This window comes from Eleutherodactylus coqui, chromosome 1 (assembly GCF_035609145.1).
Source record: "Eleutherodactylus coqui strain aEleCoq1 chromosome 1, aEleCoq1.hap1, whole genome shotgun sequence".
Classification (NCBI taxonomy): domain Eukaryota; kingdom Metazoa; phylum Chordata; class Amphibia; order Anura; family Eleutherodactylidae; genus Eleutherodactylus; species Eleutherodactylus coqui.
In genome coordinates, this window is record NC_089837.1 from 446,283,551 (window position 1) to 446,296,278 (window position 12,728).

Genomic DNA, 12,728 nt, shown 5'->3' on the forward strand with positions numbered 1-12,728 from the left:
GTGAATGGGCATCAACATCAACCATAACAAACAGCTCTTGACTTGTGCTGTTTTTATGCATAAAATACAGTTAACTACATCACAGAAACAAAGTTTTTGGGTCCAACAGTCACCAACCTGTGACATACAGCACCCAGGGGCAGACTGAGGGGTCGACCTGTTTCCATCTTCCCTGTTTTGATCACACCTTGCACGTCCCAACACATCTCGCTGCCACCACTGACCGTTTCTGACAGGCAGGTCAGCCACCTAGATTTCCACTAGCCGACACACGACTAACAGTTCGGGGTTATGGACCACTTAAAGCGTTCAAGGACAACTAATAAACTTTTAAGATTTATTATAAAAAGGGTTAGCAGTGCTTAGATAAAAATATATAAAAGGGGATATTTACATAAAGGGTAAGGCCCCCTGTCCACGGCAGTTTATTCGCTGGTAGTAAACCGCCGGCAAATCACGCCGGCCGACGATTCCCATAGCATTGCTATGGAAAGCGCCAGCACCTGTCCACGAGGGGATAACCATTGCAAATCTCCGCTCGCGGCGGGCAATTCGCAGCATGCTGCGAATTGCCCCCATTCACCGTGGTCAGCCCATCTATTAGATAGGGGCTGGCCGCTCCTGCTCCCAGGCAGCGGCTCCCGCATCGCCCATAGACAGCCAGCCTAAGGAACATATAAATGCACACAAAACAGTATGAAAACAAAAAGGGATACAATATAGAAAATACCAGTCTATGAAGTTGTTTCAAATAGTCTTGAGGCGAGGAGAACGTGGAAAGGAATTGGAAAGCCTGCATTTAGGTGCAACTCCTGGGTCTAACAATTTGGGTAGGGGATTCGCTTAGTTTTAAAGTCTTCTTTGAGCCACACTTTTTCACATCATCGATGGGTGGACTAGTATATAAACAGATCTTCCGGATGGAAACCCAATTTAACCTTTTGTCCATATTTCCCTAGGAGGCCCAACCAATAGGGGAGTTATCACACTATGTTTCATAAAGCATGAATTTACCTAGTCATGGATACCAAACATGATATGCAACAGATGTTTAGCTTCTTGGGATTGTTTAGATATGGGATTCTGTGGGTTTCAGGGGTCACACTGTAATGGGAGTGAATACACTGAGTGTTCTGAAAATATAACAGATTCAGGTGACCCATAATCCCAGTTATTAATTCCTCCTCTGGTTACTATAGTATCAAGGCTGTGTACAGCAATGTCTGGGTTGTATATATTAAATGGTTGGGGGAGATAACAATTAGCACTCCATTCTAACTTGGAAAGTTTGTTAACATCACAACAAAGTGTTTCCTTGCTGGTACCAGACAGAGCAAGTGACGTCACAGACCACTTCCGGTACAGGTGTGAAGGGCAGTGTAATGAATACTGATGAGCTCTGATTGGCAGGTCCTCGAATAAGGCACTACTCGCTCGAGTAGTTTGCCTTACCGAGTATGCTCACTCATCTCTAGTGAGGATCCTTCAATATCATTTCATCACAAACTCCATCAACTATATATAGAAGGCAGATAGAGTTTTTATTCTTTTAATGCTTAGCAATGTATCTATCAAGAATCATTCCATGTTAAAGGGTTGTCCATTCAACTTAGCCCTATATGAATGAAGGAGTGGCCGAGCATGTGTGCTGCTACACCATCTGTAAGGGAGCGCCAAAGGAAAGCTGGGAACAGTGTCCAGCTCTGTGTCAGTCCCATAGAGATGAATGGAGCAGCAGTGCACAAGCACCGCTTCATTCATATAAGAGGCACAGGACCTACATTCTCATGAATGGTGGGAGACCCAGCATTCGGACTCCTGATTATCAGACACTTACGCTATATACTGTGGATTAAAGATAAGGTTAAATCTTGGGACAACCCCTTTAAGTACCTATATACTCAGGTATAAGCCGAGTTTTTCAGCATATTTTTTTATGCTGAAAAAGCCCCCCTCGGCTTATACGCGAGTGTGGTAAAAAAACCAGCAATACTCACCTCCCAGCCGGCATCTCTGTCCCCGGGGCGATGGTCTTCCCGGCGGTGCGGCAAGCTGCTTGAGACTTTTTAAAGACAGGAATTTTTTCTATAGTACACATGAAAATGAGGATTTGCACCCCAGAATGGATACCCCTGTTTGTCCCGTGCTCAGAAACATACCCATTGTGGCCCTAGTATTACGTCTGTATACACAATGGGGCCCAAAATGAAAGGAGCAACCGGTGGCTTTCGGAACAGAAATTTTGCTTGAAGGAGATTTAGTCCCCATTGCCCACTTGTAGAGCCATTGAGTAACCAAAACGATGGAGAACCCCCACAAGTGACCCCATTTTGAAAAAAGTAGACCCCTTAAAAAATTTATCTAGGGGTACGATGACTTTTTTGACTTCACAGTTTTTGAATGAATCTAAGCCAAGCAGAAGGAACAAATTATGATTTTCATTTTTTTGGCAATTGTGTCAATTTAAAAACAGTTTTTTTTGTCCAGTGTACATAGGAATGAAGACGTTCACCCCAAAATGGATACCCCCGTTTGTCCCGTGTTCAGAAACATACCCATTGTGGCCCTAATCTACTTAAAGGAAACATGGCTAGGCCTATAATGGAAGGAGCACCCGTTGGATTTCAGGGTACAACGGAATAAATTCCAGGCCCCATTGCCCACTTGTAGAGCCATTGAGCGGCCAAAACGATAGAGAACCCCCACAAATGACCCCATTTTGAGAACTAGACCCCTTAACAAATTCATCTAGGGGTGTACTGCGTATTTTGACCCCACAGTATTTGAATGAATCTAAGCAAAGCAGAAGGAAAAAATTACGATTTTCATTTTTCTGGCAATTGTGTCAATTTAAAAACAGTTTTTTTTGTCCAGTGTACATAGGAATGAAGACGGTCACCCCAAAATGCATACCCCCGTTTGTCCCGTGTTCAGAAACATACCCATAGTGGCCCTAATCTACTTACAGGACACATGGCTAGGCCCATAATGGAGGGAATGCCCGCTGGATTTCAGGGCAGAACTGAATAAATTCCAGGCCCCATTGCCCACTTATACAGGAAAAAAAATGGACTTCCTAAAAATACCCCCCCCCCCCCCACCATCCCCATTTTTTGGCATTCCCTAAATATTAGATAAAGGTAATATAAACTGCGTTTTATGTCCTAAAACAGGGGTAATTACGGAGGCTGGTTGGGTTGGGCACATGGGACAAGAAAACCGGGTATCCCCCCTCCTCTCATGCTTTTTGGGGGGGTATTTCGTAACCTCAGCGGCAGGTATGGGGTGTAAAAAGTGGCGCTCTGTGAGGCTTTGTAATCTTGCTGCGGTGCAGCAGTCTCACAGAGAAGGCGCTCAACAAGCTGCTCCTGGAACTGCATGAAGGCGTGCGTTCCCGGGGCTTCTTGTAAAATACGTATCACAGGTAGCGGTCTAAATAATGCCAGGCTCTCACGGCTGTATGCAGAATCCGCTTGCGGAGGCCTGCAGCGGATCCCAGCTGCGAGCCCGGCTGTGACTCTGCGTACGGCCACGTAATGTACTGCGCATAACTGTCTACTCACACAGGCGGTCATGCGCAGTACACCGTTGTTTGCTTTTATTTCCCGCGCCGTCGCTTAGAGATGACCCGGGTACCCGCAGCCCGTACACAATGTATTTGCATATGGGCTGCGAGTATATCCGCGGTGATAGAGCACAATGGGCTCTAGGTCGCGAATATCCGCGGTAAAATATAGCATGCCGTGTTCTGTTTCTGCGAGTTGATTCCATAATTCCGACCCACTAATTGGGGGGAATTGTGTAATCCAATGCATGCGATTGATCCGTGGATTAGCGCTGATCAAGCGCATGCAGAACCCGTAATTCCTCTCCGGTCATGCGTGACCTGCCTAATGTTAGATCGCTACTTTATCCCGTGACCGGGGACCGCTCAACAAGGCCGCCGGTCACTGCTCCAAGCACTCAGCGACCGTTGGTCGCTGGGAGCAAGGAGATCTAAAATTTCCTGGCCTCCCCGGCTCCTGCGAATATTTCACTTTTGCGCATGCGTCTGCAATCATGCTGACGGGCGCATGCGCAGAAGCTGGGGTAAGGTCCGTGGATGAACATCCCATCAGGGAACAAATCCGGGAACCTTGGGTACGTAATTTCATCCCCCCTTACGGATACGATCCGTAAGGGGAGATGAAACTTTAACTTTTTAAACTTGGCGCGCATGCGCAGAAGGATGGCTACGGGGCCCGGAGCATCGGGAGAGCAGGAAGCAGTGCGGCGGACCTCGGTGAGTAATTTCAAGTGACCTGATGGATCCGATCCATCAGGGCAGCTGAATCTAACTTTTTTGCACTTTTATTTACTTTTTAATGCCGGGGATGGGGTCCCCGCAGCCCGGGATGACAGCTCCATGCTGTCGGCTACCTGCGAACACCGACAGCATGGAGCTGTCACGTCCAGAGCCCGAGGGGCTTTATTCTCTGCAGAACGCATGTTTTTACGTCCTCAGAGAATAAAGCCCACTTCGGGAGGACGTAAAAACTATGGCCCGGTCGTTAAGGGGTTAATCAGTTGGCCTTCAAATTTACCATATAATGACCTTGGAATGAGAGTGGACAAATGAGAAATAAGCAGGTCACCAAAACTGGCTGAAGACACACTTACTTTATTGTGACAGATTTAGGAGAGAGAGTAGAGACCTTACGAAAAACGACATGATGTTCTGGTAAAAGTTAAATGCCACAATTATAGACCATGTAACATACATTTCACTGTCCATATAATAATAACAGCCTTACCTCATGCTTCAGGTCTATGGTAAAGTCTGAACTAGGTGGGTCCTCAATCAGAATCTCAGCAAGCCTAAAATAGCCACAATAAAAAGCGTCTCATTAACATATTATGGAAATGGCATGCAAATAAAACAGTTATTTATACACTGAGAGAAATGAATCTAATCTATAACAGATTAGACGGGGTCCACCTACTCTGCATTAGGCCGTATTAACATTTGGCATGAGATTCTCGTGCAAATAGGACATATTTTTGGAGTACCTTTTTTTTTTGCATTCCCCAAGTTCCACATTAATCACTGTTCAAATGGAGTACAAAGCTTAATGTCTATTTGCTTTATTTCCAATTATTTTATTTAAGTCCCCTGGTGCAAGCACCAAGTCATGACCGACCCCTAGGGGGACGTCACATCCTGACATCTTCTTGGCAGACTGTTTTTGTGGAGTGGTTTGCCATTGCCTTCCCCAGTCATCTTTTACCCCCCACCAAGCTGGGTACTTATTTTACCGACCTCGGAAGGATGGAAGGCTGAGTCAACCTTGAGTCGCCTACCTGAACCCGCATCTTTCAGGTCGTGAGCGAGAATTTAGGATTGCATGTCTGCTGCCTAAACACTCTGCGCCACATGAGGATCACTAAATACTTTATTAGAATGTTCTTATTTAATTATTCATGGATTCATTATCCCTTATTGTCATATTGTAATCAATTTTCAGATTGACTTGAGAAAAGCCAATATATTTTATAATTTGTATATAAATTGCATATGCAAATATATGTTTCTAAATCTTAACATATTCTATATTTGGTTGTTTGTTTTTTTGTTTTTGTTTTTACATTCTCGTTTTTTCCATCCCCCTTTTAAAAAAATCATAAGTCCTGTTTGAGGGCTTAATTTTTGCGGGACGAGTTGTATTTTTCAACGATAATATTTAATGTACCACATAATGTACTGAAAAACTTTAAAAATTCCAAGTGGGGAGAAACAGAAAAAAAAAAAAAGAAATTCCACCATATATCGGTGTGTCTTGTTTCTATGGCGCACACACTGCAACAAAAATGAGATGATGACTTGACAGTGGCATTTAAAGGGTTAACAGCTCCGATGAGCCGCATGGCTCATCGGAGCTTTTGCCGCTGGATGACGGCTGTAAGAAACAGCCGGCAGCTGCAATGTATGGAGGGCGATTACTCCGCGATCTCCCTTGATACATATCCTGCAGCTGCAAGATGCAAAAACGCGATAGGTCACTAAGGGGTAATGTACTAACTGATGTATTTTATTGTATAAGCTTGTTTGCTTTTATCATGTTCTGTCATTGGTCACTGTGAGTCATCATCTGACTGGATGACATCACTCGCTGCATCAAATGAAGCTATTTTATAACAGGTCTGCAAAAAGCTGCTACTCCGGCACTGAATAGCATAGTCTGCCTGATGCAATAAAGAACTGTTGCATCTCTATCCCTATCTTCAGCAGCGCTGTGTCCTCCCTTCTTTTCCTGCACTTGTACAAACAGGGATGAAGCCTCAGCACTAAATATAGGAAGCTGTGATTATCCTAGAGGTCGAAAACCCCAACTGATCCTAAAGTGATGACATACCACAGAAATAAGCCATCACTTTAAAGGTTGAGAAAGCGTTTTAAGGTTTCACCTCCCATTCAAAAATAAGTTTTTCATTGTTCTTCCTACCCAGTAATCAAAGGTGTTGTACACCTTATGACATTTTGCACCTGTTGCTAATGCAGAAAGACCTTTCTTAGAGGAGTCCAGCACAAGTATGTCCATACAACTGTAGGGAATATAACAGTAAAACTGAAGTACTGCAACAAAGGTATTGCAGTGTATTATATGAGGAATCAGAGGCCTACATCATGCAATACCTTTACCAGGAAAAAGTTTTTTTTTTTTTAAGTTTTTTAAAAAGATAGCTTTTTTCACTTACAAAGTTCATTATTTTTTGTAAAACATAATTAGTATCGTCGCACCTATAATGACCCCAAAAATAAAATTAACACACCACATATAGCAAAAATCATAAATAAAATTTTTTGCTCATTCTGCTTTCCACATAAAAATTCCCAAATTTTTTTCTTAAATAATATTGTATATTGGGAGACTTTTTTTGCCAGACAAGTTGTAATTTCCATTTTGGCCATTTTGGGGTGAATATAACTTTATATAATAAAATGTGGTATCTTCGTAACCGTAACAACCTAGAGAATAAAGTTAGCATGTCAATTATAATGAACAGAACGATAAAAACAAATCCAAAAAGACAATGGAAGAATTGTTGTTTTTGAACCCTGACCACTTTTTAATAAGTTATACATTAAAAGGCACCCCAAAATGGTGACACTAAAGCCTCGTTAACACGAGCGACAAAGTTGCATGATTTTGTTGCATTGCTACAAATCGCATGTATGAGAAGCCCATGCTTTCCTATAGGTTCCTTCACACATGCGATATTTTGTAGCATGCGACAACCTGACACAAAAACCTCACAGGTCCCGCTATATGCCCGCAACTCGTGAGATTTTGTAGCCCATGTTTCCCTATGGAGCCTTCCTCTGTTGCATCGCACGAAAACGCAGTTTTCTAGTGGTGCGATGCAACTTTGACAGTAGGAAATCCTACAGTCATAGCAATAATCTAAGCCCTGGCTGCAGGGAAAAAATAAAAAAAATACACATATGACCTTATAAAGGGCTCTCCGATGCCGCAGCAGCCTCTCCCCGGGTCCCGCAGTGTCTATCTTCGTCATCTTCTGGCTGGGGATTGAAAAATCCCTGCCTTCTGGAAGTGCTGGCTGTGATTGGCTAAACGTCAGACATCAGCCAATCACAGCTAGCGCTCGATGAGTGGCTGTGATTGAACCAATCACAGCCATTCATCGATCGCTGGCTGCGATTAGATAAGCGTCAGCCAATCACAACCAGTGCTTCCAGGAGGCAGGGATTTTTCAATCCCCGGCCAGAAGATGATGAATTAGAAACAGTGACCGGGACCGAGAAGACGCTGCAGTGGTGCCCTTGACAGCGCGGTAGACGTGATGTATATTATTTTTTTCTTCAGCTACGGCTTATTTTCGGGGTAGGGCTTATACTTCGAGCACCCTTACACCCCCCCCCCACTCCCCGAAAATCCTCGCATGTGGTGCTACAAAAGTCATGGTATCAAAGAACTAATTTGCGTCCAGACAATCCTACTGGTATTGAGGGATCTACTAAGCACAATGTAAGGTATTATACTACTGATGACAACACAAAATCCAAGACCAAAGCATTTCCCTTATTTAGAACAAGAATGGAGAATTTATTGGTGAAGCCACTCATTAAGGAGAAAAGCTTAGAGGAAGCCAAATACCAATAATTATGATTGAAAGAATTCTAAATGTCACTGGGATTGAGCAGTCCTATTAAACAAGCCTTGGAGTTTAACTCTGTGATCCTCTAAATCATCAGCTGTTTATGAAAGCAAACATGTCACTGATATCCAGCAGATATCTGGCCAAACAAAGCTGAGAGGTACTTATTAGCATCAGACTTCTGTCATCCAAAAAAGTCTGGAGAAGACAAGATGTGCTTACATAAAAGGTGGGAAATCTGGGGTATTAGGTGAAGGAGGGGATCTAACAGACAATAACTTGAGATCATATCTCCTTGATGTGTTCGAATGACACAATGTGACCTTAAAACATGTTCCTGGAGCTTAAACGGAAATCAACATAAATTTCAGTTCTCACATCCTTACATACTAAGTACTTTTCAATGTCCATTTCTGCTCTAGGAGAGATGAATCATTTGGACATTGTGCAGGTGGTATGAACTGTTGGCCTACGGTGGAAAGCTTAATGCCAAACTATCGGAACATTAGTTGGAAAGCACTTGAAGGATCTAGAGATCGTTAATAACCATTAATCCTTTGGGAGAACGGTAAAAAAAACAAAAAACATGGAAATTGAAATAAATCAAAAAGATTTGAAGTCAAGCAAAAATGTATAATAAATTGGGAAATGTTGATCCAAGTTGCATGCGAGACTGAACTTGCTTATGACTGTTCAATGATTACTATAAGAGCATATGTGGCAGCCTCCCATTTCAAGAGTACACGGGGTCATCAAACCAACATATTTCATGACTCCACATCATGTTATTTTCTTATATAGTACGTCCACTACTAGCTTCATTGCACAAAAGTAATCAAGCTCCATAGTTAAAGGTCACAGATGTGAGTTATCATGCTTGTATAATTTTATATGGCTACTCCGATTTCCTAGCACACCTCAATAATATAGGCGATTACAAAAAGGTTTCTGATGACAGTGACCTTAGGAGTCCAGATACAGAAATTGAATTGTGAGCCCCAATGAGGGAGTATAATTTGTGCACAGATCGTGCAGAATATTTCGGCGTTACATAAGAAATGGCAGATATACCAAATGGTGGAATTTCCCTGTTCGAAAAAATTTGCCACCCATCATACATAAGAACCTGATTTCTTTGTAAATTATTTTATGGATTGCTTTACGCTCTGTACATATAGGGTTGTTTTCTCATTTAGACAACTATAAGCTATACTTTTACTGAGTTGTCCAGCATTTGCTGCCTTCAGGAAATTAGTTGTCAGCATTTAAAAGGAGTGTTCCCATCTTGCCTTTTCATAGTCGAGATTGGAAATCGCTGCCAAGGTTACAGACTACCGAGTCGGGAGCCAATGAAAAGAGTTGAGCATGGTTTCTGTAGCCCTCATTGAAGTCAATGGGAGTTACAGAAGCAGCACTCGACTGTTTCCGACAGGTGGTCAGAACAGAACAACAGATTTTTCCATGTGCTGAAAAAAATTTCAAACTATCAAAAGCCGACTTGAGAATACCTTTTTAATCCATCTCCCAAAACTGCGTAAATACTCATATCAATACAGTTCTACACATTAAACATTGCCTAACTTAGTCCCTTCTGAGACAAACATGGTGGCATCACTAGATTCAATGGGCACTGAAGTGTGAATGTAGCCTGACATACAGGAAGTGAAGGAGGCTGTTGTCTCATTCTGTCCATAGAAGTCTATGAAGATGGGGAACAAGGAACTGCTGCAAAGTGAGAGATAAGAAGAGAGACACACAGACATGACTGCTGCAGATAACAGTAAATGATTTATGGAGTTAAACCTACTGAAATCACATCTACACTGCTCAGAACTGCTATTCTTTTATTTCTTTCTGTGTGCTACAAAGAGTCAGGAAGCAGCATCTACTGTTTTGTCTACACGTCATCTATGGGCATCATCATAGCAGCTAGTCTCCACCAACCAACTCAGAGAAAACTGACAATTAGAGATGCAGCTTGCAGGGGAGGATGATGATAAATGAAGGATACAATTCATAATGGCCAGATAATAGCATTATTCCTCATGTACACACGGCAGCTTATTATAAAAAGTCATCTGAAAGTGCAGAAACGCTTTAAAAATCTCAAGTGAAGTGAATATTTGAAAACTAACCAACAAAACCAATAGCTTAAAACACGTTTTTTTATGTTCCTAGCTTTTATGGTCAGACACATCTTCTCATAATGTAACATGTAAAAACATCCTAACAGAGACCTAAAACGAATGCTACATCTGCCTTTCTTCAACTAGACTACACAATTAGGGCATCATTAGGAACATCTATTGTTTAACCGCTCACATCCTTTACATTTACTTTATTATGTGTTGGCAGCACATTTTGTTCTCGTCTTCCTAGAGTTCTAAAACTGTTTAGTCTGAATAGAGTAGTCTTCAGTTCAAAGATTTTGAGCGACATCAAAAAAACTGTTAAAATTAAAAGTATAGTCTTGTGCTGAATGAAATGTAACTAGTGTGTTAATTAAAGAGAATTGAAACCATTTTAGCATTACAACATTTCAGGAAATGGTTTTATACTTAAAATAAGCTGCAATCATGAAAACGCAATTTTGCTGCTTGTGTTAAGATACATTGATGCAAGTGGCACTCTATGTAATACATATTATCTGTATTAGGCTGCATTCACACGAACGTATATCGGCTCGGTTTTCACGCCAAGCCGATATACGTCGTCCTCATCTGCAGTGGGGGGAGGATGGAAGAGCCAGGAGCAGGAACTGAGCTCCCGCCCCCTCTCTGCCTCCTCTCCGCCCCTCTGCACTATTTGCAATGAGGAGAGGTGGGGCGGGGGCGGGGCTAATTTGCGGAACTTAGCCCCGCCCCCGTCCCCATTCATTGCAAATAGTGCAGAGGGGCGGAGAGCTCAGTTCCTGCTCCTGGCTCTTTACCCCCCACCCCTGCAGATGAGGACGACGTATATCGGCTCGGCGTAAAAACCGAGCCGACATACGTTCGTGTGAATCCAGCCTAAGTTTTCTCGATTGCCATCCTGCCCACTAAAATTCACAACCTTGGATAGAAAGATGCCTCGGGCAGAAACCTGATCATTCATACAATAGCGCAACATGTGATAGAAGTATGAACTTTGTCAAACTCCGCAGTTGCATCTAAGCAGTATGCTGAGTGCCTTGAGATTCCAGAAGCCCTAGAGCAAGAGACAATCTTAGCAATGAATATAAAGTTCACGATGTGTGAGGTCCACAAATTAATTGAAGATTGCCTGTTGTTCAAATTCACAGTGGCTCATACAATGCAAGGCAGAAATCCCTATGCATAGTTTGGTGGTAACATTAGTCCTATTTCACTAGACCATGTGTAAAGATTTAACTAAAGATTTAACCAATCTATTGAAGGGCCTTATTCACATTTGCACCTTAAAGCAGCCGGGTAATATACAATCTATTTCTACAATCATCAGATATGCTACAGTAGACAAAAACATAAAAAAATGCAGCACTTGATTTTTAACCCCTTAAGGACCAGACACTTTTTAGGGATTTTACTAGAGATGAGCGAGCAAGCTCGGATACAGCAGTTACTCGAGCGAGCATCGCTCTTCTTCCGAGCGTGCTCGAGGGGGGCGGCAGCAGGGGGGGGGGGGGGCTCTCCTTCCCCCCACCCCCCGACGCTCACCCTGGCCCCCCGCCCTCGCCCCCCCCTACCCTCCGAGCACGCTCGGACCAGTAAGCAGTTACTCGAGAATAGCGATGCTCGCTCGAGTAACTGCTGTATCCGAGCGTGCTCGCTCATCTCTAGATTTTACCCATGTCGTGGGTTTACTGCCCTAGTTTGTTCCCTTTAGCTACCAAAATTATTTTTGCTGTGTTTTTTTTCCCCGTGACATATAGGGTGGTTTTTTAAATATCTTTTTCATTGATTTTCCGTTTTTTAGTTTTATTGAGGTAAAATGCTGAAAAAATGATTTTTTTAAACATTTATAGTTAATTTTTAATTTAGTATATTTATGCTAAAATAAAGTATGGCAACAGTTACTTCTATTTGTTTAGGATGTTTGGATATATAATATGTATGGTTTTCGTTTACAGGGCACATACGGCGATGGTCTTGGTTGGCGTTGGCTTTGGGTTATTTTCTTTCTTATGTATATATTGTTGTTGTATTCTGTAATCTGTATTACTATCTATGTCCCCCATGACATCATGTAATACCTCTGGGGGACGTTCATTTTTTTTTTTTATTTGACACTTTACCGCTGTAGCTGGGGCATCCATAGGAGCCCCAGTTACAGGGGAAAACAACCCCTGTAGTGATACTAGTCACTGGCAGAGCTGACCAGGGTCTAGTCTAACCCTTCAGCTCTGCTGTAGCAGGGAACCCCAGTGGTCACATGATCCCCCCCGCCTCCCGTAGTGGAGGACACCCTTCCACTTTCACATTCTAGTACACAGCGCTCATTGAGCGCTGTGTACTCATGGAAGGAAAAGGAAGAATGGGTTAAAAAACCCTCCTGCCTTCTCCTCCGGGTTATCAGCTGTTACTAACAATCGCCACCGTAATTTTACGATCGGC

The 12,728-nt window shown here is 42.7% G+C and overlaps 1 protein-coding gene across 1 annotated transcript in view; it reads right to left on the reverse strand.

Annotated features, from left to right (window-relative positions):
- Positions 1–12,728, reverse strand: part of B3GLCT (beta 3-glucosyltransferase) — a 393,556-nt gene that overhangs the window by 103,700 nt on the left and 277,128 nt on the right. The window contains exon 8 of the mRNA XM_066583040.1: positions 4,794–4,857. Within this exon, the coding sequence (XP_066439137.1) occupies positions 4,794–4,857 (64 nt within the window). The remainder of the gene's footprint in view (positions 1–4,793; positions 4,858–12,728) is intronic.